Consider the following 26,362-nt stretch of genomic DNA (forward strand, 5'->3'; position numbering starts at 1 on the left):
GGTCTTGACACTTTCTGGTCTTGGTCTAGGATCCAGTCTTTTCTTGGTCTTGACACTTTCTGGTCTTGGTCTTGGACTTTTATTGGTCTTGACACTTTCTGGTCTTGGACCCGGTCTTTTCATGGTCTTGACACTTTCTGGTCTTGGTCTTGGACCCGGTCTTTTCTTGGTTTTGACACTCTCTGGTCTTGGTCGCATTCTTTTCTTGGCCTCAACACTTTTTGGTCTTGGTCCCGGTCTTTTCTGGGCCTCGGCCAACTTTGGTCTTGGACTCTGTCTTTCTTTAGTCTCAACACTTTCTGGTCCTGGTCTTTTCTTGGTCTTAGTAGTGTCTTGCTCTTGGTCTGTGTCTTTTCAACACTCTCTAGTCTTGGTCTTAGGAGTTTCTCGGTCTTGGACCCAGTCTGTCTCTTGGTCTCGGTCCCGTGTCTTTTGGACACTCCCTGATCAGTCCTGGAACCAGGCTTTCTTGATCTTGGAACTGTTCTTCTCTTGGTTTCGACCAGAGACAAAGGTCCTCTGACTAACTGAGTAACAGTGTAGGGTGACCCCCCACTCTTGCCCCGTGTCGCTGGAATAGACCTCTGACCTCTGTGACCCTCTACAGTGAATAATGTATGCTAATGTAATAATACATGTATCTAAACTTCTCTTCATTCATTTTTTCTTATCTCCAGCGTGTCTGGTCCTTCACCCGGGGATGAGGTCTCAGGGGGGCTGTAGCTCGGAGGTGGCGGGTCTGGACCCTCCGTCTTCCGGTTCCTCCATCAGCGGCGATGACGACTCGCCCGGCTGCACCTCGGCCAGGGACTCCCAGGCGGACCTGGAGAGTCTGGCCGGCTCGGACCTGGACCCGTCCACGGATCGGCGAGGCGTCCTCTCCTTGTCCGAGAGAGTCCAGGTGAACCGGAGCATCCTGCAGCATCTGCTGAAGAACCAGGACCTGCAGACCGACGGGGACAGCCGTCCGTGAGTCCAACTTTCAACTAAACTCAGAACCAAGATCTTGTTTTGGATATAAAGTTTGTTGCTGGCATCAGATTTATTTAAAGGCATATTAGAGATCGTTGACCTCTCGACCTCGCGGCGGTTCCAGGTTCTCAGGACCTGCATTAGCGAAGTGCTGATGTAAACAGTGTCATGTCCCATCCAGTTAATTAGTCCTGACGAGCTGCTTCGTTTAATCCTTCTGTGCCACCGACCAATCAGAGGTGCTGATGTCACCCTCTACCCTCCCCCCACCCCCGTCTGTGTGTGTGTGTGTGTGTCGGTCCGGTGTGTGTGTGTGTGTGTTTTCAGAGTCTTTGTGTCATCACGGTTTCCGCGGCAGCAGCAGTGCGAGTCCAGAGCTCGTATGAAGCGCCGCTGCGTCCCTCTGAGAGCCGACCATAACCTGCTGACCCCTGCCGCACAAACACGGTGAGTACACACACACACACACACACACACACACACACACACACACACACACACACACACACACACACGAGATGAAGGATACTTTAGCAATAACACAAAACATGACTTGAAACTTTTCACCTCTTTTTGTTCGGGGTTGATTGTGAGACAGATTTATTGAATTAATATTTAATTAAAGATTTTTAAAAGTTCAGCGACAAAATTGTGTAATTCAGTGTATTATATGTAAACATTTTAATCATTTTATAGAAGAAGGAAGTGAAATATTGATTGTTTATAATGTTATATTAATTCATTTTTGTTCTAATTTTCTAAATAAACATATTCATATATGTTACCATTTAAAATAAAATACATAAAATGCAAAACAAGTGTTATTATGTCATCATTTTATTAAATTGTATTCATTTCATTTACGATTATTTTATATACATTGTTGTGACCTTTCTGTGGAGTGTGTATGTTCTCCTCGTGTTGTGTGGGTTTACTCCGGGGACTCCGGTTTCCTCCCACAGTCCAAAAACATACAGAGGTTGATTGAGAACTTTTTCGTTAGGTATGAGTGTGTGTGTGACTGGTTGTCTGTCTTTGTGTGTCCTGAGACAGACTGGCGTTCTGTCCAGGGTGTCCCCTGCCTCTCACCCTGTGATACTGGGATAGACCCCAGTCTCCCCGCGACCCCGGTAAGGGATAAAGCGGTAGAAAATGAAGAATATATTTTACCATTTAAAATAAAATACATACAAATACATGCCATGACTTTATTTCATTCATTTAATTTATGATTATTCTATATACATTTCTTTTTTAAAAATACTATATAGTAGCAGTATGAAAAGTATAAAACAAAAACCATAAAAAGGACAAATTAAAGGAGAAAAAATACATTCAAACAAAGATATTTAGGGGAATAAACGTACAAAAATGCATGATAAAGAAATCACTTTAAGACCAGCAGTAAATAAATGGTTTAATAAAAATAAATATATATCTATAAAACCGCTATGAAAAGAATAAAACAAAAACCCATTAAAAGGACAAAAAAAAGAGAAAAAATATATTCAAAAAAATATATTTATGAAAATATATGTACAAAAATGCATGATAAAGAAATGACATTAAGACCGGCAGTTTTTTTTTATATACGTTTTACTTCAAAATATCATATGAAATCACTACGAAAAAAAAGATATTCAAACTAAGATCTTTAGGGAAATATACAGTATATACGGTTGAAAAAGTATTAGTAACAGTTTTATAGTATTATTTACTTTATAGTATTACTACAATTCCACCATTTTGACTTTCCACAAACTTTAGACCCACTTCCAGAAGAAGGAAATAGAATAAATGAATGTATTAAAAAAATATTAAATAAAAGCACCAAGAAAAGTATAAAACAAAAACCCATAAAAATCAGGAGAAAAAAGATACTCAAAATATATGGACAAAACGTCACATGTAGATTCAGATTAAAAAATATGAGATTTTAACAATATTATTTCTTTAGTAAAGGCTTTTATTTTGAGTCGTTACATTTCTTAAATGGAAAAGATGAAGGTCCATGGTCTCCTGCAAGATATGGAATGGATCTCCATCTCTGTCCTTGAACTCTGAGGTGTTTCTAGGTGTAGTGTGTCCTGGGTCTGCCCCATGGCCTCCACCATTATGGTTTGGACACACATGGCGTTTGAGGTTCTGAACCTAAAGTTGACCTTCTTGAGGCGATGTTTCTGGTGAGTTCACTGACGCCGGCGTTTCTCACCTGTCCACAGGTCAGGGGTCAGACTACGTCCCGTCGTCCAGGCGGGGTCAGAGGGCGCCACCTTCTCGGGCCATGACAGCGACTCGTCCAGCAACGAGTCGGCTCTGGGCTTCGCTCACCGGCGCCTCCGCTTCGAGGACGAGACCGAGACCGACGTGGAGTCCCGCTACCAGGAGCGCCAGCGGCAGAGGAGGCGGTCGGCGCACCAGCTGTCGGGGGTTCTGGCGTCCAAACCGGACCTCAATCTGTACCTGGAGCGCAGGGCGGCGGGCGACCCCGGAGCACTGGGACGGACGAGTCAGTGTAACGCTTGTGGGACGCTGTTAGGAGACTCTAATGTCCAACCGGACTTGGACCTACGAGGGCCGGGCCAGTACCGGGTGAACTTGTGGACCGAGCCCATCAGAGAAACTTACATCGGGTCGGTCGTTCCCCCCGACGCCACTTTTGCGGTGCCGAGGATGAAGGTGAAGAGAAGGTCGAAGGAACACAATTGGAATGTTCTACCGGTCAATCCGTACTCCACGGATCCGCCGAGCCGGGCGGCACCAGGACACGTCACGACACCGGCCTACATCGGTACCAGTAGCACGACATCACACCAGAACCAGCAGAGGATCAGGAGAGCTTCAGTCCCCATGCAGGGCTTCTCACAGGGTGAGATGATGGAGAGGACTCCTGGTTCTGGAACATCCAACCACACCGTGATCCACGCAGAGACCGACGGACAGAACCTCCAGCTCAAGGCGACTCTTGGTATGAAGTTAGAATCGTCACAAGGTTCTTTAGTCCAGTTATTATTTTCATTATTTTAACGGACCGGTCTGCAGATAAAACAAAAATTTAAAAAGCTCAACCTGCAAAAACGTCTAGTGCATCTCACCATAACGCTGAGTCAGCAAAATATAGAATTTGTGTCTCAGTATTTTTCTTTATTTTTTTAGCAATCTAGAACCAAAGTAGTATCTTGACATGTCGAGAGACACAGCCTGATATGAATTTGGGAGAAAAAAATCCTGTGTTTTTTTGTTTTTTTTAATTAAACATCTTTGAGAAGATAATAATCAATGTAACAGAAATTAAATCATTTATTTTCTCTTTCCCTACAACCCAGCATCAAATTCCTCAAGGACTTGAGAAAGTTTCTTATGAGTCCATTAGAATTAGAAAGAGTTTATTTAAAAGGCGACATTTTTCATAAAACACTTGATTACTCATAGTTGAAAAAGACAGAATTAGCCAAAAGGCTGGTTTTCATCTGTCCTGGTCATGATGTAAAAAAAGCTATAAAATCCCATTGAATACAAAACACATGTAGAATATCATGTAAAATCCATATGCAAACACTTACTATAAAGAAAGAAAACAAAAAGAACATAAACACACATTAGACGACATCTATAGAATCACCCAAGTCTCCCCAAAATCTGAACTTCAACGACAGGTTCCAGGCTTTTAACTAGGGATGCAGATATCAGAGCATCATATAGAGCAGGGCTGAGAAATTCTATTTCCTCAGGGGCCACATTATATACCGAGGCTGTTATTAGGGACCGTCAAGACAAAAGAAGGAAGGGACAAAGAAATACTTTTTTTATGATGGGGGGAAAGTTTTAGGAGAAATATATAAATAAATAAAAGGACATTTCAAAAATAAGCTTAGGTTTTAATTTGATTTCATTTAATTATTATAATTAATTACATTTTTAGATCCTAAAAAACATTGAATATTTCATATATTTTACCATATAAAATAAAATACATCAAATGCCATGATTTTATTTCATTCATTTAATTTATGATTATTCTATTTACATTTCTTTAAAAGAAAAAATACTATATAGTAGCAGTATGAAAAGTATTAAACAAAAACGCATAAAAATTTTAACAAATTTAAGGAGAAAAATACTTCCAAACAAAGATATTTAGGAAAATATATGTACAAAAATGCATGATAAAGAAATCACTTTAAGACTTGCAGTAAATAAATGGTGTAATATTTAACTCTATATACATTTTATTTCAAAATATCATATGAAATCACTACGAGAAAAAATATATTCAAACAAAGATATTTAGGAAAATATATGTACAAAAATGCATGATAAAGAACCACTTTAAGACTGGCAGTAAATAAATGGTGTAATATTTAATTTTATATACATTTTATAAAAATATATATAAATATATAAAACCACTATGAAAAGTTCAAATAAAACAATAAAACAAAAAACCATTAAAAGGACAAATAAAAGGAGAAAAAAGATATTCAAACATGATAAAGAAATGAAATTAAGTAATATTCAATTTGACATACATTTTATTTAAAAAATATCATATGAAATCACTACGAGAAAAAAGATATTCAAACAAAGATCTTTAGGGAAATATACAGTATGTACGGTTGAACTAGTATTAGTAACAGTTTTATAGTATTATTTATTTTATAGTATTACTTTAAGTTCAGGTCTGATATGGAGCTAGAATTCCACCATTTTGACTTTCCACAAACTTTAGACCCACTTCCAGGAGGATTGATTTCCATAATCAAATTTGAGTGTGTAGCCATAACCCACTTGGTTTTCATGGACATCAGTGGAAAATGAGGATGAAAACCACAGAATGTTTCCACACAATAGACATAAAAATGTGTTTAAAAAAAATAGTTTATTTGCTCGACTCATGCTTCTCTGCTTTGATATGTTGTCTTGGAGACAGTGACAGAAACTTGATGAGTTCATGATCGAGTGTGTAGTTCTTCTCAGTGCTCAGACATGAATAATCCATAAGTGCGACTTCTCTCCGACAGAAGGAAACTCTTCTCCGACCGTCTCGTGTAAAGACTCCGACAGACGAGTGGAAGAACTGACCGTCGCGGAGCTGAGAGAGGACAACCTTTCTAAGTAGGTGAAGATACTGTGGAGAGAAACATCTGTGACATCATGAAGGTCTTCAGTTCATGTTCAACTATAGTGTGTTGTTGTGATGTGTGACTCTATTGTATCATCAGTGTGTGTTGTTGTTGTGATGTGTGACTCTATTGTATCATCAGTGTGTGTGTGTTGTTGTGATGTGTGACTCTATTGTATCATCAGTGTGTGTGTGTGTTGTTGTGATGTGTGACTCTATTGTATCATCAGTGTGTGTGTGTGTTGTTGTGATGTGTGACTCTATTGTATCATCAGTGTGTGTGTGTTGTTGTGATGTGTGACTCTATTGTACCATCAGTGTGTGTGTTGTTGTGATGTGTGACTCTATTGTATCATCAGTGTGTGTGTTGTTGTGATGTGTGACTCTATTGTATCATCAGTGTGTGTGTTGTTGTGATGTGTGACTCTATTGTATCATCAGTGTGTGCGTGTGTTGTTGTGATGTGTGACTCTATTGTATTTTCAGTGTGTGTGTTGTTGTGATGTGTGACTCTATTGTATCATCAGTGTGTGTGTTGTTGTGATGTGTGACTCTATTGTATCATCAGTGTGTGCGTGTGTTGTTGTGATGTGTGACTCTATTGTATTTTCAGTGTGTGTGTTGTTGTGATGTGTGACTCTATTATATCATCAGTGTGTGTGTGTTGTTGTGATGTGTGACTCTATTGTATCATCAGTGTGTGTGTGTCTGTTGTGATGTGTGACTCTATTGTATCATCAGAGTGTGTGTGTTGTTGTGATGTGTGATTCTATTGTATCATCAGTGTGTGTGTGTTGTTGTGATGTGTGACTCTATTGTATCATCAGTGTGTGTGTGTTGTTGTGATGTGTGACTCTATTGTATCATCAGTGTGTGTGTGTTGATGTGATGTGTGACTCTATTGTATCATCAGTGTGTGTTGTTGTGATGTGTGACTCTATTGTATCATCAGTGTGTGTGTGTTGATGTGATGTGTGACTCTATTGTATTTTCAGTGTGTGTGTTGTTGTGATGTGTGACTATTGTATCATCAGTGTGTGTGTGTTGTTGTGATGTGTGACTCTATTGTATCATCAGTGTGTGTGTGTGTGTGTGTTGTGTTGAAAACACTTTCTGGAGATTACATCTTGTTGACCATAACCACGCCCACTCTGCTGTGATTGGTCAAACGTGGATGTTTGTCACTGCGTGTCATCAATCCTGGAAGTCATAATGGACTCTCGTAACCTCTCGTTCGCCCAGATTTCAGAGCAAGTTTATAAAGTAATGAGTTGAAAACATGGTCATGATGAGGAACTTACTGTGTCTTGGAGAAGAAGAAAGTTTATTAAACCAAGACGATACAGAAGTGTTTGAGCATCACACCTAACGTGACCGGTCGTGTCTCTGCAGATTCAAAAGTCGAGATGAATCTTCTCGTTTGTCACTTCGTCGCCTCTTCTCCAACGTCAACATCAGCAAGAAGCGGAGCAACAGTCTGGACCACATCAACGGTCTGGATCGCAACGACAGAGCCAAGCCCGGCAGGTCGCAGGAAGTCGGCGAGGCTCTGTCGGAGTCAACGCGCCCGGGGTCCAGGAAGTCTCCCCCGTTGTTGAAGAAGTCGCCGTCCGTCCAGTCGCTCAATGTGGTGAGGAAGGAACTCACAGTTGCTCACGAACTCTTGAGTTTAACCGTCTTTCCACCAGGGGTCGCCCTTCATGCAGTTGAGGAAGTCCTTGTCCGTCCAGAGTTTCGGGTCCCTGCAGAGGAAGAAGAAGGATCGCTCGGAGAACTACAAACCCGCTGTTGAATGGTCAGTGTTGGGAAGGTTGTTCTCGAAAGGTATTCCACGAGAGATGACGGAATACACGCTTTTAAAAGTATTTTTAAACATATTCTGTAACATTACCTAGTGTGAGTAATATATGTTTTTTTCTCTGGATTACTTTAAATATTGCCACTGTGTTTACGATTTAAATAAACAATACAGTGACTGTAGAGGAGCTGTAAAGGCTATAAAAACGTTTGATTTGCTCAAATAAAACCAAAAAGAGTTTCGAATAGTAAAGAACAAAAACGCATGTTATGCAATTAAAAAGTATTTCCTGTGATGGAAACTTAGTTAAAACAAAAGTTTGGTTGAATAAGAAAAATAAAACATTTAAAATGAACCTGCAACTGATAAACAATATGTCAAATATATATGATATAACATATAAAAGCTATTAAGTAAGTAAGTAAGTAAGTAATTTTTATTTGTATAGCGCTTTTCCAGACCAGGGTCACAAAGCGCTTAAACAATCAAAACAATATTCGATAAAGTATATATTTTAAATATCAAGATAAAACTGATAACACAACAGGAGTTCCAGAAAATCAAGGAAAAGCCTGAACAAATAAAAGTGTCTTCAGATGTTTCTTGAAGGAGTCAGTAGATCATCAAACACAGAGATGGTTCCAAAGCTTAGGAGCAACAGTCAAGGATTTCTCTCCTCTGGTCCTGAAGTTCAGGAACCATCAGTAGATTCTGATCCACAGACCTCAGAGCCCGAGCTGGGGTGTAAGTCTGGATCAGATCACTGATGGAAGGTCTGACCATGAATAGATCTGAAAGTAAGAACCAGAATTTTAAAATTGATCCTGAAAGAAACTGGAAGCCAGTGAAGAGTTTTAAGGATCAGAGAAATGTGAGTTCTTCTACTAGAGCGGGTCATAACAAGAAAGTTTGATTTTAATTTCCGTCTGGCACCGGTCAGGAAGCATAATTAGGTTTTTTACATCTATTTGAATAAAAAGTTGTGTCGTTGTAACATTTGTTTTGTTTTTATCAAGCGTCCTTCAACGGTGTCTCAGCGTCGACGACGTGGGTCGACCCAGTTCGATGCGGTCCGTGGGTCACGTCCTGCAGGTCTGCTCCGACGGAACCTTCCTGATCCAGCTCTGTCGGGCTGCGCAGGAAAAGTTCGGCTTCATCATCAGCAGAGGACGAGGACGCTCCGACTCTGGTACCGAGGTCCGGACGGGGGATGGTACCAATGGATGACGACTCACGGTGTGACTCGTGTGTGCAGGGGTGTACGTGGAGGACATGCTGGACAGCAGCACGGAGAAGCTGTACGCCGGCCTGCTGTCCATCGGGGACGAGATCCTGGAGGTGAACGGGGAGAAGGTGGCCTGCCTCACTCTGGACCAGGTCACCCACCTGATGACCCGGAACACGTCCACGACGGTCCGTGTGCTGCGGCAGTGGAAGCCGCCGCCGTCGCGGTGACCTTGACCTTGTGCCAAAGTTAAGTTAATGCTGCTGAAGAACCCTTTATGCTTTCAAATCCAACCTTAACGGCATCAAAACAACGTCAATATCAGGTCCGTATTTAAAACTGGAACAGAATTCTGTTCACTTTCTATGACTTAAAAGAATTTGCACAACAATACTGATGAAAAATACAAATGCTTGTTAACCGTTACATACAAAGACTAGCTTTGCAAAAAGATAATTACAAAACCAATACAGCTAAATACATTTCAATAGTTTAATTCTGCTAAATAGCAACAACAGTAACGTTTTACCACAGTAACGTTCAACTTATTCATGCTTAAACTAGCTTTTTCTTAGACATAAATGTAACGCGTAAACCTTCTAAAGCTAGACCTGAGATCAACAGTTTACTAACTAAATAGCAACGAACATAAACAATCAACAACGTACTTTTAAAGCTATATGCAACTAGCTAGTAGCTAAAATAAAACTTCTTGATAATGTATTTTACATTATTGTTACCACTCCATAGACTGTATGACTGCAATAGTTCTTATTAAAGGTAGAAAACAACAGAAAAAAACTGATAAATTCACCATGTGTTTGTTTTTTAAATCCAAAATGCTGCTAAGCTAATGCTAACTCAAATTGCCAAGCGACAACGAAGCTGCTACAGAAGAACAACCGAACATATAGATCTGTAAAATATAGAACAAAACATCTATAGGTCAACAGTTGGAAAGCTGTTGAAGTAAAGGTCCTACATATACAGTATATATCATAACAATCAACGTTTATTGATCCATTAGAAACGTGAACAACATGAGGGTCAAACATGTGCCTCAATTCTACGAAGACCATGTTTGCACCTCGACATCTCCTGGGTGTTGTTAAGTGTTCTTGGAACGAGTCTTTGAATGTTTTCCTGTTGTTTTTTTTGTCCCAAAAATGTGGCAGTACTTGAATGAAAGATGAAATGAAAGAACATGTATGTCAGGTGCCTTTTCCTGTTAAATCCTGACAGACCACTTCCAGATTCTACAAGTCTTTATCTCCTTCAACAGCACACATCGTGGCTCCTCCTTAATAATACTGTTATATATATATATATTATAACCCTTTTCTCCTGATTCACATCCCAAAGTTAGATTAGAATTTAAACATTTACAGACAAGTATTAATGTCCCGCAGGGAATCATTGATGAAGCTTCATGAAAAAGTGTCATATTCTTCAGAGGACAGTAGGGGGCGCCCTCAACTTAAAAATGATGTGAGGTTTCCATAGAATAACTTCATAAATCAAACAAATAGATTATTAGAGCAAAGAGTGACATCTAGTGGACTCAGGAGATAATGACACTGTTTCATGAAGCTTCATCGACACATCACTAGTAGAAAACACTGATTGAAAATGGCAGGAGATGAATGTAGTTCCTGAAGCTGTGCTTCATGTTCTTCGGTTCTACTAAATCACCCGGTGTGTGTCTCAAATCGCATACTTCTCTTAGTATACTAGAAGTTAGTATGCATCAGGATAGTGTACGTACTAACTAGTAACTAATTCTCCACAGATAGTATGTCTCAAATCAAACTCTGCTGCTACGCACTAACAGGAAATGACGCGACAGCTTCTTCTTCTACTACTATTTAATGATGATTTCAACCAGCTGTAGGAACACTAGCGACACCTGCTGGCAGCACGTTTGGTTTGGATCAAGAAATTTGAGAAACTAAATATTCACAAGATATTTATGCCGGTATCAGCAGCGAAGACGTGACATCGTCCTACTGCTGCTGAAAATACACCTGTAAGTATATATATATATATATATATATATATATATATATATATATATGACGTCATTCACTAAGATGGAGTCGTTTAGTGTAGAAAGTGTCCATCGATCCATACTCAGTTTTGTGGGTGTTTTATTGACAATCTAGTGTGTATGGAGCACTACATTTACATACTAAGAATTGAGACGCACTTATGCACTAAAAATACCAAGTTTAAGTACACAAGTATGCGATTTGAGACACAGCTCGAGGCACTTGTTCAGCTTTAAGGAGAGAATTAGTGACAAATCGAGGGAGATTGATGGTAAAGTCTGAACATAAATGGTTACATTTTCACCTAATAAATCCAACTATTGTTAATATCTGATCATCAGAATGTTGCCGACATTGTAGATTTAAGGAGGAGCGATGAAAGATTAAACCAATTCAAAAATGTTTGATCAGTAAAATCCAAAGTTGCACATCTTGATGAAAGTTGTTCATTGAGTTGAAGGCAGTGGTGATGTTTTTCAAAAAAACATCGTGCAGTATTTGTGTACAAGTCATGTATGAAAAAGATGTCTATATATATATTTTATTTATGAATTAAAATAACATTAAAATGAATTTACTTGAGTCTTTTCTTGATCAAATTCTTATTGATTCTGATGTTTTTGATTGATTCTGACACAAATCTTTTCACAGTCGGGAGAATATTTTCTCAAAAAACAGTGTATTTTAAACAGAGGTTTATTGTTCAGATACATCTCAGTCCAGATCCTCACGTCAAACGGTTCTGATCATTGACCGCCGACCAGAGCCAGGAGCCTCAGCAGAGACGCCGGGTTGTATGGAAACAGTTGTTTGGTGTTGAGTCTGGTCACCACGTCTCTGAGCCTCGACAGACAGTCCAGCGCCCGAGTCAACGTGTCACATGACTCGACCTCCATGTGATCCTCGTCGGACTCCTCGGAGCTGCCGTACTCCACCAGACGAACCCCCGGATCCGGACCCCGCCGCCCCGTCTGACCCGAAACCCTGGACCTCGTGGCACCTTCTGACGCCTCCGCGCTCGATCTCCTACAAGCTCGGACGAACCCGTCCCAGTCGCTGAGCAGGTACTTGAGGTAACGGACCAGGTACTCCAGGAAACAGGTCTCCATGGAGATGAGGAAGTCGAGGAGGATGCTGTGGTCGAAGGAGACGCTGCGGAGCAGCAGCAGGAAAGCGCAGTGAGGGTTGAAGCCGAACACACAAGCTTCATCTCGAGGGTCTTCTCCGATGGATGTCCTGCAGAGAGAGAGTCCAGGATAGAGGGTCTTTGCATTTGTCCGTGTCACAGTTGAAAGAAGACATCAGGGTTCACCTGTAGTGGAGGAAGATGGCCAGCAGGGCCGCCGCCGCCTCCATCAGGTCGTCGTCCTGCTCCACGAACAGCAGAGAAGGGAGGCAGCAGCTGTGAAGGACCTCCTGCATCTGGACACTCTGCTGCCTCAGGAAATCCCACAACGTCTGCAGGAGCCCGCAGACCTTTTCTACGCCAGGACCCTCGACTGGAACAAAGTGTTTTTGTGGAGGAATTGAGACGACTGGCCACTGTCACACCAAGTCTTTTTAGGCTCACGTTGATACGTGAGACAGATGTATTTGTACATTTAATTATTGACATAAAACCGACACTTAAACCTACTCTCCTGACATGTAGTAAATGTTCTTCCTCTCAAGACACAGTAAGTTCCTCATCATGACCATGTTTTCAACTTATTACTTTATAAAGTTGCTCTGAAATCTGGGCGAACGAGAGGTTACAAGAGTCCATTATGACGTAATAATGGCTTCACTCCTCCTCCAGCCAGCTGTAATCACGCCCCGCTTTGTTTATACAACGAATCCCCTGGAGGTGGAGACTTCCAGGATTGATGACGCGCGGTGACAAACCTCCATAGTTTGACTTTAAAGGAAATTACGTGTTGAATTTTAACCATTTTAGTCTTTTATTTTCATGAACTATGTTCTTCTTAAAGCCATAATTCAATAATGCATCATATGTGTCTAATTTACAGAAGTTCAAATCAAAGCTGATGTCCTTTCCAGGGTGTCCTTCTGTCGCAATAAATGTGTGTAAAAAAAAACTTCCATCAACACAATGAATTGTAAGAAGTTCTACTCAGACTCAGTGACTCATTCTTTTTTTATGTGAACTAGTTCAAAGTTCAGTTCACCAGTTTTCAAATGAACTAGTTCAAAGTTCAAGTTCCTCATCATGACCATGTTTTCAACTTATTACTTTATAAAGTTGCTCTGAAATCTGGACGAACGAGAGGTTACGAGAGTCCATTATGACGTAATAATGTCCAGCCTTCTACAATCACCCCCGCTTTGTTTATACAACAAGTCCCTTGGAGGTGGAGACTTCCAAACATCCATGCTTGACCAATCACAGCAGAGTGGGCGTGGCTATAGTTCAATAGTTCATAATATTCATAAGAAACTTTTATACATATTCTACTAAAATATAGTAAGTAAAAGGGACATTTTGGGATTTTACATGTAAATTAGATACAAATGATCTCTAAAAGTCTGCAAACCTTAAAAATAAATCTTTAAAAGTTAAGATTTTAGCAAAAGAAAATAAATATTAGAAACGATAACGGCAACAAAAAAGTAAAAATATTGTTTTTCACGAGAGACAAATTGAGCTTCCATGTCTCCTGTGACCGTGTGTTGGACTCACCCAGTGGATCTTGGACGTAAACCTGAGCGGCCTTGAGAAGGATTACACTGACGGCTCTCAGCATCACGCAGTCTTTTTTCTGCTCCGACCTTTGACACGTGCCTCCAAAAAAAGAGCCGGCCCTGACCTCCACGGTCAGCAGCCACCCGGTGGCCACCGCCCGCATCACGCCCTGCGCCAGCGCGCACGTGTCCCGACACGGGCGGGAGCGTCGGACTCCCGGCGCCGTCAGCCAGTCGTCGCCGGGCTTCTGCAGCAGGACCCGCTTCAGCAGCAGCAGCGCCGCCTTCTTGACGTGGTACCGGGGGCAGCGGGTCACCGTCCTCAGCAGGGACGGGCCGTGGACGTGGGTCAGTCTCTGGCTCCGCAGACGGACCCCGGGGGGGCGCGGGGAGGCCGAAGAACTCAGGACCTCCAGCAGGTTAAGGAGGATCCCGAAGGTCGTGGACCAGCAGGAGGAGTCTTCCGTCATGGGAACAGATTCCTGCTCCAGAGGAAGGAACCGGGAGCACAGGACGCAGAGGCCGGAGTCGAAGGTCTCCACGACGACGAGAGACAGATCTGACAGAGACAGAAAAAAAGAGCATTTATAACAAATAAATAATCATTTTGAACTATCATGACTCTTATCAAAGGTGTGACCAGGACAACCCTCACATACTTGACCATATGGTGTGTTATCTTTAATGACGGTGAACATATTCTCAATCTCCAAACTGAAAACACTATTATGTGAAGTTGTAGTTTGGAGTGTTTTTATATTTTATGAAGTACTAAAAATACACTAAACCTAAACTTTTGGAGAACAAAGTCATGTTTATAATCAATATATGTATTTATCTAATGTATTTCGCACCAAAATTATGAGCCAATCTTCAACAACATTAATGGTCTGTAAAAGTTCTGTTGTAAATTTATAGATTTTTAACAAAATACAAAGTAATATCCGTCTTGTACTATCAGAAAAACAGAGGTTAGAATATGATTAGAATAAAGTCTCTTGTGTCAATTATATAAGAATATAAATAATGCCTAAACAACAGAGGTAAAAAAAAGGATAAGTAGTTTATTTTATAATAATATATATATTTATTTTATTTTTCAATCTTATTATGACTAATTATAAAATAAACAATGATAGAAAAAAGAAAGAAAAAGACATGTAGAGTATTCTTAAAGCCGTCAACACACAGTAACACGACTATAATAGTAAAGTACTGACGATTGATAAAAGTAAAGCGAGTCACAGGATTTAACAAAATAAAACAACATTAGATGAAAATTAATTGTAATTCATAATATTATGTGTATCAAAACTTCTCTAATGACTTGCACTCAGCTGTATGTGTGCTTGGGGGGGTTTTGTGCTTGTTTGTGTGTGCATATTTGTTTGTGCGCACATGTGTGTGTTTGTTCATGGGGATTGTGTGCATGTGTATGCGTGTTTTGAGATTGTCAAAGTGGATAATTGTGCTTGTGTATATGTGTCTGTATGTCTATGTGTGTGTATATGAGCATGTTTGTGTTTGTTTATGTGAATTGTGTGCGTGTGTGTTTGTGCTTTTTGTTGTTTGTGCTTGTGTGCGTGTGCAAATGTGTGTATGTGCATGTGTGTGTTTGTTTATGATGGTTGTGTGCATGCGTGTTTGTGCTTTTGGATATTTGTGCTTCTATACGTGTGTATAAGTGTGTCTGTATGCATATGTGTGCTTATGTGTGTCCAATGTGCATGTGTGTGTTTGTTCATGTGGGTTGTGTGCGTGTGTGCGCACCTTTGTGCTTGTGTATGTGTGCATATGCGTGTCTGTTTTTGTGTGTGTTTGTGCGCACATGTGTATGTTTGTTCATGTAGGTTGTGTGTGTGTTTTGTGTGTGCATCTTTGTGTATGTGTGCATACGTGTGTGTTTGTGCATGGGCTTGTGGGTTTTGTGTGTGTTTTTAACCAATTTAAAAACAAAGCTAAAGTGCAACAAACAAAAATCCTTAGTTTTAGAAAGAAGAGAAAGATAATATGATTAATGAACTGATGAGGTGTGCGTTCTATAAACATTTCTCACACCAGAGTCTTCATGTTGTTTTGTAAACAAATAGTATGACGTGGAAACACTACACTGCAGTTACACTACTTAGACACTGGGGGGAGCCACAGACAATCACACCTTTTTAAATACTTAGTAATTCATCAGCTTCTGTAACTGTATCGTCTTCACCCAGTGATTCAAGCATAAACGTTTGTTACCTCGATGACCTCCCTTGACCAGTCCTTTCAGAACCGAGGTCAACGACCACATGCAGGCGTCCAGACCCGAAGATGGAGGAGACGAGAGGAAAGACTTGTCACACACCTGCTGCCACACCTGGTTCACTGCACCCTGCAAGAAAAGATAACTGATCGTCGTCATGCGTTTAAAAACACCAGTGAACTCACGTCCTTCATGTCATCTTTAGTATTTTTACATTTGAATTCATGCCTTTTCACTCCCAGCCAATCACAGCAGGAGGCCGTCAACACCGAGTCTGGTTCTGCTCGAGGATTCTGCCTACTAAAAAAAGGACGTTTTTCCTCCTTTACTTAAAGAGTTGTCTTGAGACAACTTTGTTATGATTTAACACCGAAATTAAATTAAATTATATTGTGTACATGTTGTGTTTGCATCAACAAATGCATGATCATAGAGAAGCAGACACGAGTGAAGAAGAATCTGTTGCTTTTATAACATTTTTTTATCACTTTAAAGTTGAATAAAATCACTCACACATGTGTGGAGCTGGTAGGACACGTACGAGGATGTTGTCTTCGCTGCCAGGTGACTTATGATCGGATCTTCAGACTGGAACAAACGCACCTGTGGATCCAGGAGATAAATAAATAAATAAAAGATAAACATTGTGTCACCACAGACTCACCAGGGACGACATCAGATCCACGTCACTAAACAAGACCCGGAGCAGCTCCCGACAGTAGGAGCTCAGCTCAGGAGTCTCGCTGTGAGAGTTAGAAACCATCTTCTCCATCAGAGTCAGGCAGACGCAGGACAGCTCGTTGCCATGGCAACAGTCTCCGGCTTCTTCACGCCCGGAAACCCCGGATTGAATCGCGGTCGCGAGCTCGGACGCACTTTGACCCGGACACGTAGACGAGTCGAGACTCGTGAAGGCTTCTCTCAGGCGGTTCAGAATCTCGGTCCTGGACCGGGTGACGGTCCCTGGACCGCTGGGCTCGTGTCGCTCCATGATGCTGCCGCAGCTGCTTCCGCATCGGATCACGTGATCAGGGGCGGAAGCTACGACAACAAACAGACAATTTGGTCAACTGATAGGTCGCTTTTTATTTTTCAGAATAAAATGAAGCATGTAGTCAACGTTAAAGAAACTGAATATATTTTCCTTAAATTTAGCTTTTTTTGTGCTTAATTTGTTGCCATTGAAAAGTATTATAGTTGAAATTAAATATTAACAATATAATTGATAAAGTACAGCATGGTAAGGTTAACTGAAACATCAAATGGTTGACTAATAAATAGCACAATATTATAGTTAACATGTAGTAGGAAATGATTAACATTAAATCATATTTTTTCGCTGACATTTCACACACGGCAGTCGGCACTCGTCTTATTGTGAAAGGGTGTGACCAGAAATGCCATTGTTTTCATTAGACGTCTGCGTCTCTCTGGCCAAGAGACACTTTCTTCTCCAATATTTTGAATTATCGCTTCAATAATGTCGCCTCGACGCTAGAGAAGAAGAACATCTGCTCAGATCCATGCGAACTCAAGTCTCCTGCAGGACGGAAGTGTCTCCACAGCCTGACAACTGTGCGGAAGCTGATTGGCTAAATTAAATGTCGGCTCAACGGCTGTGAAGTAAGTCTTTGTTTTATAGCCTCGAACATCTCTTGACACAAAACAAGCGTTTAAAACCATCACAGTTTGATGTCGGTGTTGTTGTTGTGTGTTTGTTTTGTGTTAGTTTTTCCTTCTGCAAGAACAGACGAGGAGGAGAAGCCAGCGAGCTATAGGCTAGTTAGTTTTTTTTTTAGCCTCTTGGCTAACCAGAGTTAGCTTAACATCTATAGATAAACAAAGCCTTAAACTGTCAAAAACGAAGCTTTCTTTAAAACTCAAACACTTTTTTAAACGAGCATCCTTGTCTGTGTGCTCCGTGTGCTCCCTGTGTTTAGTTTGATGTGTTTTTAAATGCTTACTTAGTTGTTGTTTTTAGTAAACATTGCTTTTTTTATTGTCCTCCATTTTTTCCGACGTTAAAGTCATTTGATAGAATTCTCATTCGTTTGAATACATTCCCTGAAGATTGTTCTGTTTTTTAGGGATGCTAAGTTTAGTGGGTTTGTGTCCAGGGAAATAAAGTGGTTGTCAGTTGTGACAGCACCCGTTTTTACTTGTCGTTCTCAATGGGAATTTCATTCAAAAATGATGTAAAGATGAATATACTTCTCTGCAAACTATGTAAGACTGATGTGAAGAATTCAGAGTCTTGTAAAGTCTTTTTTTAATCTCATTGATAAAGTAACTAGACACTCAAGCTATAATATATTTGTAGAATGTAATGTAGACGTTTGTGATCAACAGTTCTCAGAAGTACTCTGAATAAAAACAAGTATTGGCTAACTAAGTAAAAAGCTTCATAACTGCAGCCACAAATCAAAAATGTATCTTTTGTCATTTCTGTTTTTCACTTTTTGTACAAATAAAAGCTCCTTAAAAAGCAGGTCAATAAATCTGGTGAAAATTGTTTCCAGTATTTACCTGTATTTGTCAAATGCTGGATATTTTAACTAACTTTATTTCCATGTAATTGAACGTGTGACTTTTGTCTTCCAGGTCAAAGGGGTTTGGGACGCGAGTTAAAGCAGCGTACCGTCTTTGTCCTGGTGCAGCTCCGATATGACTAAGAGAAGTCCATCTCTGCAGCTTGTCAAAAGGTAATGACTTCTTTGAGCAGCTTAACTTGCACTTTTTAAATGAGTTATTATTTTTACAAAATAGTTATTGCAATTATTTCTGATAGTTTTAGAAGTATCCTTATTTTCTAACAACCAAAATAAGTAACATTTAATTGACTTAATAAGATGTAGAATACAATCTGTGATGCAGAATTTTTTTTTAAAGAAAGGTGACAACTTCCCCAATAACACACATTGTTTGTGAGTGGGCTGTGATAACTTATCATGGAAATGGAAGCTTTGGGAGTATTTTTAAATCCAACAACCTCGACCTACTTATCCGTGCAGTGGAGAATATGTGTCATGCATGGAAGGAACATCGGTGGACCTGTGAACAATCATCTGCCCAACAGATCAACCATTCAAGCTTTTATAAATACAAACATCTGATTAAATGGTGACATAGAGATTGATTGGCCACTTATTATGGTGAAAAAATTGTTTATTTTCCCACTAATTCTCAAGGTTAGTTATCATTTTTAGTGACGGCAAAGGTGCGAGAATAAAAGACAAATTGTGGAACTAATATGTTTTGTTATTCATGGCTGATCAAATGTTTATTTGGCAGCAGCACATGTTCTTCCATCCAGCCTTTGGTGTGACGTGAGGATATATTCTAGTGTCTTTGTTTTATACCTGCAACAACGCAGCATCTACTGTAGCATTGATGTTGAGTATTGTAAATAAGGGACTTCAGTATTCGACTTTAGACAAGGCGGACCCATGATGGAGAGAAACACGGAGAGTTTTCCTTCCATGTCGTCTTATTTAACAACATGACAAATAAATCATACATTGATAACAGTTCGACATTGAGTGTCTTAACACCGTCATCTCGGTGTAGTTTGTATAGTTTATGTGTTTATATTCTGATGCCATCCTAACATGCGACAGGATGCTGAACCATCACTGCAGAAGGAACCCCGAGCTGCACGAAGAGCTGCAGATCCAAGCAGCGGTGGCCGCCGGCGATGTCTGCACCGTGCGGAGGATGCTGGAGCAGGGCTACTCGCCCAAGATCCGGGACGCCAACGGCTGGACCCTGCTCCACTTCTCGGCCGCCAAAGGGAAGGAGCGATGTGTGCGAGTCTTTCTGGAACACGGAGGTGAGACCGCTGACATTTTTAAGCACGTGTTCGATGTTGGTTTTACAAACTTAATCACATATTCTCGTCTTCTTTTTAGAATCTGTGTTTTTTTTTTTGTAAGAGAACAAGACAAAACACACAAACAAGAAAAAAACAGAAACCACATCACCCCACCCCCCTCAAAAAAAAAAAAAAACGGCACTTACGAAACAATATTTGGCAATTCAGTCAAACACTTACATATTCTACACAAAAGAAAAATATAACATTTTAGGAGTCCATTCTTTGTGCCGAGATATAGTCCAAGAAAGGCTGCCATATATGTCGAAACTTGTTCGCTTTTCCTGTCCGTTCATAGTGGATCCCCTCCATACAAAGAGTCTTTGAAAGTTCCATGAGCCACATATCAAAACTAGGAGATACTTCTTTGTTCCATCGCTGAAGAATAACTTTTTTCCGCTAAAACCATTCCAAACAAAATTGCCTTTGTCTCGGAATCATTTAATCATTTGTAATCCATGCGTTTGTTTCTTCTCGTCTGGATTATTGTAACAGTTTGTTTTCATGTCTAAACAAGAAGGATGTGTCTCATCTGCAGTTGATTCAGAACTCTGCAGCAAGAATTCTAACCCGCTCTAGTAGAAGAACTCACATTTCTCCGATCCTTAAAACTCTTCACTGGCTTCCAGTTTCTTTCAGGATCAACTTTAAAATTCTGGTTCTTTCTTTGAGATCTATTCATGGTCAGACCTTCCATCAGTGATCTGATCCAGACTTACACCCCAGCTCGGGCTCTGAGTTCTGTGGATCAGAATCTACTGATGGTTCCTGAACACGGTTCAGGACCAGAGGAGAGAAATCTTTTCAGGCTGTTGCTCCTAAGCTTTGGAACAATCTTCCTCTCTCTTTGCTCTTGATGGATCTACTGACTCCTTTAAGAAACATCTTAAGACGTTTCTATTTGTTCAGGCTTTTCCTTGATTTTCTGGAACTCCTGTGTTGTTCTCAGTATTATCTTGATCTTTAAAGTGTATATACTTTTTTATTGAGTATTGTTTTGATTGTTTAAGCGCTTTGTGACCCTGGTCTGGAGGCTATATAAATAAATATTACTTACTTACTTACTTACTTAAATGCTCCAGTTGTTGTAAGCAGCCCAAAATGGCAGTCCCGGAATCAGGAGCCAAGAATTTGTGTGTTTTAAAAAGTTTCTGTATTTATATTTTCTAAGAATCACTGAAACGCCGTCAGGCTGTTGTAGATGGTCGTAGATTCCTCTGGTTGTAATTGAGGGTGGTGACATCTAGAGGGCGGTGTCCGTCAGGCCATGCGACTTGTCTGATCTCCTCTCCTCCCGTCCACAGCCGACCCCACCGTGAAGGACTTCATCGGAGGCTTCACGGCGCTCCACTACGCGGCCATGCACGGCAGGGCCCGCATCGCCCGTCTCATGCTGGAGTCGGAGTACCGCAGCGACATCATCAACGCCAAGAGCAACGACGGCTGGACGCCGCTGCACGTGGCCGCCCACTACGGCCGGGACTCGTTCGTGCGCCTCCTGCTGGAGTTCCGGGCCGAGGTGGACCCGCTGAGCGACAAGGGCACCACGCCCCTGCAGCTGGCCATCATCCGCGAGCGCTCCAGCTGCGTGCGCATCCTCCTGGACCACAGCGCCAACATCGACATTCAGAACGGCTTCCTGCTGCGCTACGCCGTCATCAAGGGCAACCACTCGTACTGCCGCATGTTCCTGCAGCGGGGCGCCGACACCAACCTGGGGCGCCTGGAGGACGGGCAGACGCCGCTGCACCTGTCGGCGCTCAGGGACGACGTGCTCTGCGCTCAGATGCTCCACACGTACGGCGCCGACACCAACACCAGGAACTATGAGGGACAGACGCCTGTCGCCGTGTCGGTTAGCATGTCGGGGATCAGCCGACCCTGTCTGGACTACCTGCAGGAGGTCACCAGTAAGTCCACTCGCACTTCAGTCATGATCTTAAGAACCACGTGTGCAAAGAATGACCAACAGTGGCAGAAATGTAATGAAATGCTACTGCTGCTGTGATTGGTCAAACATGGAGGTTCGTCACCGCGTGTCATCAGTCCCAGAAGTCTCCACCTCCAAGGGACTCCTTGTATAAACAAAGCGGGGCGTGATTACAGCTGGAGGAGGAGTGAAGCCATTGTTGCGTCATAATGGACTCTCGTAACCTCTCGTTCGCCCAGATTTCAGAGCAACTTTATAAAGTAATAAGTTGAAAACATGGTCATGATGAGGAACTTACTGCGTCTTGAAGAACATTTACTAGATGTTAGGAGAGTTGGAGTTTATTATTAGTTTCCCTTTAAATATTAGTTTCCCTTTAAATAAATAATAAAAAGGGATGTTCTTCCTGTGAGTTGTTAATGACAATCTGATGTTCAGATGAGCCAAGGTAGTCATCATATAGATAGATAGATAGATATATAGATATAGATACATGCGTACAGGCCAAAAGTTTGGACACACCCTGTCATTTAAAGTTTTTTTACCCCCAACTATTTATATTGTACATTATCCCTGAAGGCATCACAACTATGGATGAATACATGTGGAATTATCTTCTCAACAAACACATTTGAAATACCTGAAAACATGAGTTCTAGTCTAGTTTCTTCTAGGTAGCCTTTTTTCTAATCACCGCTCTGATCTTATTCTTGATGAATCGAGAGGAACCTGACACTTCACAGGTGTGTCTTGTCTGAGTCACTTTGTGGAACTTCTTGACTTTTGAAGTTGACTTTTCAATGGAGTTGCTCCATCAGTTGTGTCAGGTTGAAACACAACCTACAACGATTGTTAGAATTCATATTATGACAAGAACCAAGCAGTTCTTTTACGATACAAAGATGAATTGTTTTTAATATTTCCAACATTATTACACCTCGTAAGTTGGACACGAACTTTATCGATAACGTCAGAGTGTTAATGCAGTCTCAGTCAGTTCAGGCCTCGGCGCGATACATTTTGGGAATTGAAACTGTGAGAGCAGCGTAAGTTTAATTTGGGCCGCATGCCAGCAGCAGGTTCTGATGGACCCGTGTTCGTCGGGGGAACAATCCCACGTTACCTGCAGCGCTGTGACGCGGGCGCAACAATGGCCACATTCCGGGGGAATATGAAAGAGCAGCTGAGAGCCGCTCTCTCGGAGCATCAGTCGGATCACATGTCGGCCGCTCTATTGATGGTGTCCTGAGTGAACTCAGCCGCCACTGCAGCTTCTTCACATGTGGGGCCAGAAGTCCACATCAGCAGGTGACAACTTAAGGCTCAGAGCGGGATAGTTTTACCACAGGGATCGACTCCAGGTTCCTTTGTGGCCCCTGAGGACCTGGATTTTTCTGTTAGTGATGAAGTTAGTTTTACACACAACATAAACACTATTTTTTTAGACTTTTAGCTGCTGTAGATGTTCCCAGGTGTCCTTCTTTGACGACCCCGTTCTCTTCTTCCAGGACAACCGCGGAGCCTACAGGACTTGTGTCGAATACAGATCCGACACTGCATCGGCCTCCAGAGCTTGAAGCTCCTGGAGGAGTTACCCATAGCGAAGGTCATGAAGGACTATTTAAAACACAAGTTCGACAGCGTGTGACGTGTTCTGGAGACGCCGCCATCATCTCAACAGACTATGCAATCACTTTGTCTTCTACGCAGGTTAGTTTTGTACGCCCGAGACTGAACGTGGTCCTTTTTTAAAAAAAAACGGAGTAACCTCAAGTCAATGGAAGACCTGGAGGAGACGTGGTGTTCGTCGTGTGCATGATTGTCATTTATTTACAAACGCTTTTCTCACACATTTTTTGTACTTTATTCAGTTAAAAACTGTTCATTGGATTTTTGTTTTATAATCTATTTAATTATAACACAATTACTTAAGCCAAACTATTTTATTCGACAATAAGCTCTGAGAGATTTTTTTAAATTTTAAGACTCTGATGACCCCCACACGACCCCCCAGTAGTGTTTCAAATGTTCGTGAGCTACAATTATTGTGTGTTTCAACTACACACCACCGGTTTTTCAAGGAGAGATCTTTTGAAAAACGATGTCTTCACGCCAAAATACACGTCGACGGTCGAGCGATGAAAATGCCTTTCCAACAAATTGTGCTAAAAGAAACATTGACGTTTCCTTTATTTTGCACTTTTTTTCCATTGAGTTTTGTCACTAAAAATCCTTTGTTCGTCTCCACAATCTCCTCTGTTACTTTAAGACGTATATTATTATTGTTGGGGTTCACCCAACTCCATCGGTGTAAATACAACCAGATATTTTTGTACTCTTAATTTAATTTCTGTCGTTGTATTTAAACTTTTTTAAACTTAATCGTTGGATGTGTTTGGAGTGTTTGAAGGACACGACCTGTGGTGAAAGAATCTGTTCGCTACAGAGTGTTTTAATTGTTATGATATGGTTTGTTTGCCTCGCTGGTCACTCAACATCCCTGAGAGTCTTTGTTGTGCGTTTCAAAAAGCTGTGAATTTCTCTCTTCGTTCACCAGGACATGTTTCTTTTCCCACTTTATCCCGACTGATTTCTACTCAGACGTCCATCCTTCACTCTTTGAATGTTTGAAAACATATTTTTCATCATAAAGCTAATCTTAGTTTGACCTTTGATCCGTCTGGTTTCCGCTCAGCAACTAGTTAAAAACAACAATATTGACTGTCTTTCATTGTTGAAGATACTCATACATTTTCAGTTTATTCAGGGTCAACTTCCCGTTTTCACAGATATTTAATAGAATTCCATTTGTGCCAGATTAAAGTGTCAAAAGTTTACTTTTGTTGTTTCAGAAGTTCAATAGTTTTTTTTTTACAAATGAAGCAGAACAAAATGTTTACATAGATTCAAGTTGAGCGATAAGACAGTCTGACCGCAGTAATACTTTTAACAGCGACGGCCAGATAAAAACATATGTACTTGTGTATCGATGAATCCAATACTGACAATGAAGAAACATAATTTATTATACTTTATCTCTCGTATAGTCTCCAGATTAGATGATTGTCGAGTCTATTGTTAAACGTGTGATTTTTTTTATTATTTTAAAGTGAGATTCGTTCAACGTTTTCCACTGAATTGAAACAGACTTTTTAAGCGTTTCATCCGTAGTGTCTGTATCGACTGCAAATTGCTAGGAATCAAAGCCATAAAGAACCCATTGGGCTTTCAATATATTTCTTGATTTCGAGCTTGTGTCTTGGATCAAAACCGTAAAAAGATTTTAGAATTTAGTTTGAGTGATGTTTGAAGTGAATCTTTATCATGATCCCAGAGTTAATCCATACATTTTTTTAATCCTTTTCTCCTGATACTCGGAGCAAGTCAAGGTTTACAGTCCTGTCTGTCCGCGGGCGCTGAGCGTCGCTTCAGTTCCATGTTTACATGCGTGTGCGTGTGCAAGAGTGTCTCATACATGCTCTGCCTTCTCTCGATCAGCTCCTGCATGGACTGACTTCTTGTCTTCAATCTCGCCTCATGTGGCTCTCAAACAGCCGGAAGTCTTCCGCACGCCAACAACTACTGAATGTACAGGATATGCAGACCTACAGATGTTTCAATGTGGAAATAAAGTCAAGTTCATGTTTAAAAGCCTGTTTGCTGTCTCGTGATGAAGAGGAGGTCGTTCTAGGTGATGCAACCCAGCTGGGATTGATTGAATCCTCTCTAAATGTCTCCGCCAACCCAGAGCTAATGTCTACAGTTCAAAGGTAAGCCAGAGTCACCAGAAAGCGCAGAAAAGAAAACACATATACGCTTGTCTCGTATTAATCCTCCAGGTGAAAAAGGATTGGTCCCAATATCGACCCTTGTGGTATCCCATGGAGGTTCCAATGGCTCTCGTAACCTCTTGTTCGCCCAGATTTCAGAGCAACTTTATAAAGTAATAAGTTGAAAACATGGTCATTATGAGGGACTTACTGCATCTTGAAGAGGAAGAAGATTTACTACATGTCGAGGAGTTGAGTTTCATATTATTTAAATAGTTGCGAGGAGGTATTGAAAATGGCGGCCGACTGTTTCTTCTGTAATAACCGGTTTTCTTTTAGGTTAACAAGATCGTGCATATTCAGCCAGGGATTGAGGATTCTTGTACAAGAACCTAATCCAGAGGTTTATGTCTTTCTTGTCCTTTGGTAACGACCAGAGGATCACTAAAGGAGAACGGGTGAATGGAACTGCCATCATCTGAGCTACTGTCACTAAATCCTTCAAAACTCCACAGATCTTCCATGATAAAGACAGCACGGTAGGATGGAAATAAATACACAGTTTCTGTCTGTCTGCCTCTTTAATACAGTGTCCTTTTTAATTTACACCTTTATTTCGTTGTTAAAATGTTTCGATCGAGACAATCCAGCCTCGTTTTCCTTGTTGTTCAACCATGGTATGATTTTCTGACATCTTCTTAA

General features: G+C 41.0%; 3 protein-coding genes across 5 annotated transcripts in view; 2 read left to right on the forward strand and 1 right to left on the reverse strand.

Moving 5' to 3' along the window:
• The window catches only part of LOC148085207 (uncharacterized), a 14,923-nt gene extending 3,689 nt beyond the window's left edge, over nucleotides 1–11,234 (forward strand). For both annotated transcript variants that reach the window (XM_087783344.1, XM_087783343.1), the window contains exons 2-9: nucleotides 678–969; nucleotides 1,300–1,419; nucleotides 3,195–3,940; nucleotides 5,994–6,087; nucleotides 7,487–7,724; nucleotides 7,783–7,889; nucleotides 8,909–9,081; nucleotides 9,148–11,234. In XM_087783344.1, coding sequence (XP_087639470.1) covers nucleotides 701–969; nucleotides 1,300–1,419; nucleotides 3,195–3,940; nucleotides 5,994–6,087; nucleotides 7,487–7,724; nucleotides 7,783–7,889; nucleotides 8,909–9,081; nucleotides 9,148–9,347 — 1,947 coding nt within the window. In that variant the 5' untranslated portion in view covers nucleotides 678–700 and the 3' untranslated portion in view covers nucleotides 9,348–11,234. The remainder of the gene's footprint in view (nucleotides 1–677; nucleotides 970–1,299; nucleotides 1,420–3,194; nucleotides 3,941–5,993; nucleotides 6,088–7,486; nucleotides 7,725–7,782; nucleotides 7,890–8,908; nucleotides 9,082–9,147) is intronic.
• Nucleotides 11,235–11,845: 611 nt separating this feature from the next.
• Nucleotides 11,846–17,098, reverse strand: lins1 (lines homolog 1). The gene is made up of 6 exons (XM_087783346.1): nucleotides 16,754–17,098; nucleotides 16,603–16,692; nucleotides 16,086–16,218; nucleotides 13,846–14,406; nucleotides 12,478–12,664; nucleotides 11,846–12,401 (listed from the first exon to the last, which is right to left on the reverse strand). Exons 1-6 carry the CDS (start codon nucleotides 17,078–17,080, stop codon nucleotides 11,912–11,914), a joined length of 1,788 nt encoding a protein of 595 aa, XP_087639472.1. The 5' UTR covers nucleotides 17,081–17,098; the 3' UTR covers nucleotides 11,846–11,911.
• A 425-nt stretch (nucleotides 17,099–17,523) lies between these two features.
• On the forward strand, nucleotides 17,524–25,541 carry asb7 (ankyrin repeat and SOCS box containing 7). Of its 2 annotated transcripts, XR_015710490.1 has the most exons (6): nucleotides 17,524–17,712; nucleotides 18,691–18,791; nucleotides 19,707–19,918; nucleotides 21,265–21,870; nucleotides 23,399–23,600; nucleotides 25,389–25,541. XR_015710490.1 is itself a non-coding variant. In XM_087783347.1 (5 exons), the coding sequence occupies exons 2-5, from the start codon at nucleotides 18,754–18,756 to the stop codon at nucleotides 23,536–23,538; spliced, it is 996 nt and encodes a 331-aa protein (XP_087639473.1). In that variant the 5' UTR covers nucleotides 17,524–17,712; nucleotides 18,691–18,753; the 3' UTR covers nucleotides 23,539–25,541. The 2 variants fall into 2 exon arrangements, 1 of the variants encoding a protein (XP_087639473.1); XM_087783347.1 differs by having other exon boundaries at nucleotides 23,399–25,541.
• Nucleotides 25,542–26,362: the final 821 nt, after the last annotated feature.

Source organism: Callionymus lyra, chromosome 2 (genome assembly GCF_982586985.1).
Source record: "Callionymus lyra chromosome 2, fCalLyr1.hap1.1, whole genome shotgun sequence".
In the NCBI taxonomy this organism is placed as follows: Eukaryota; Metazoa; Chordata; class Actinopteri; order Syngnathiformes; family Callionymidae; genus Callionymus; species Callionymus lyra.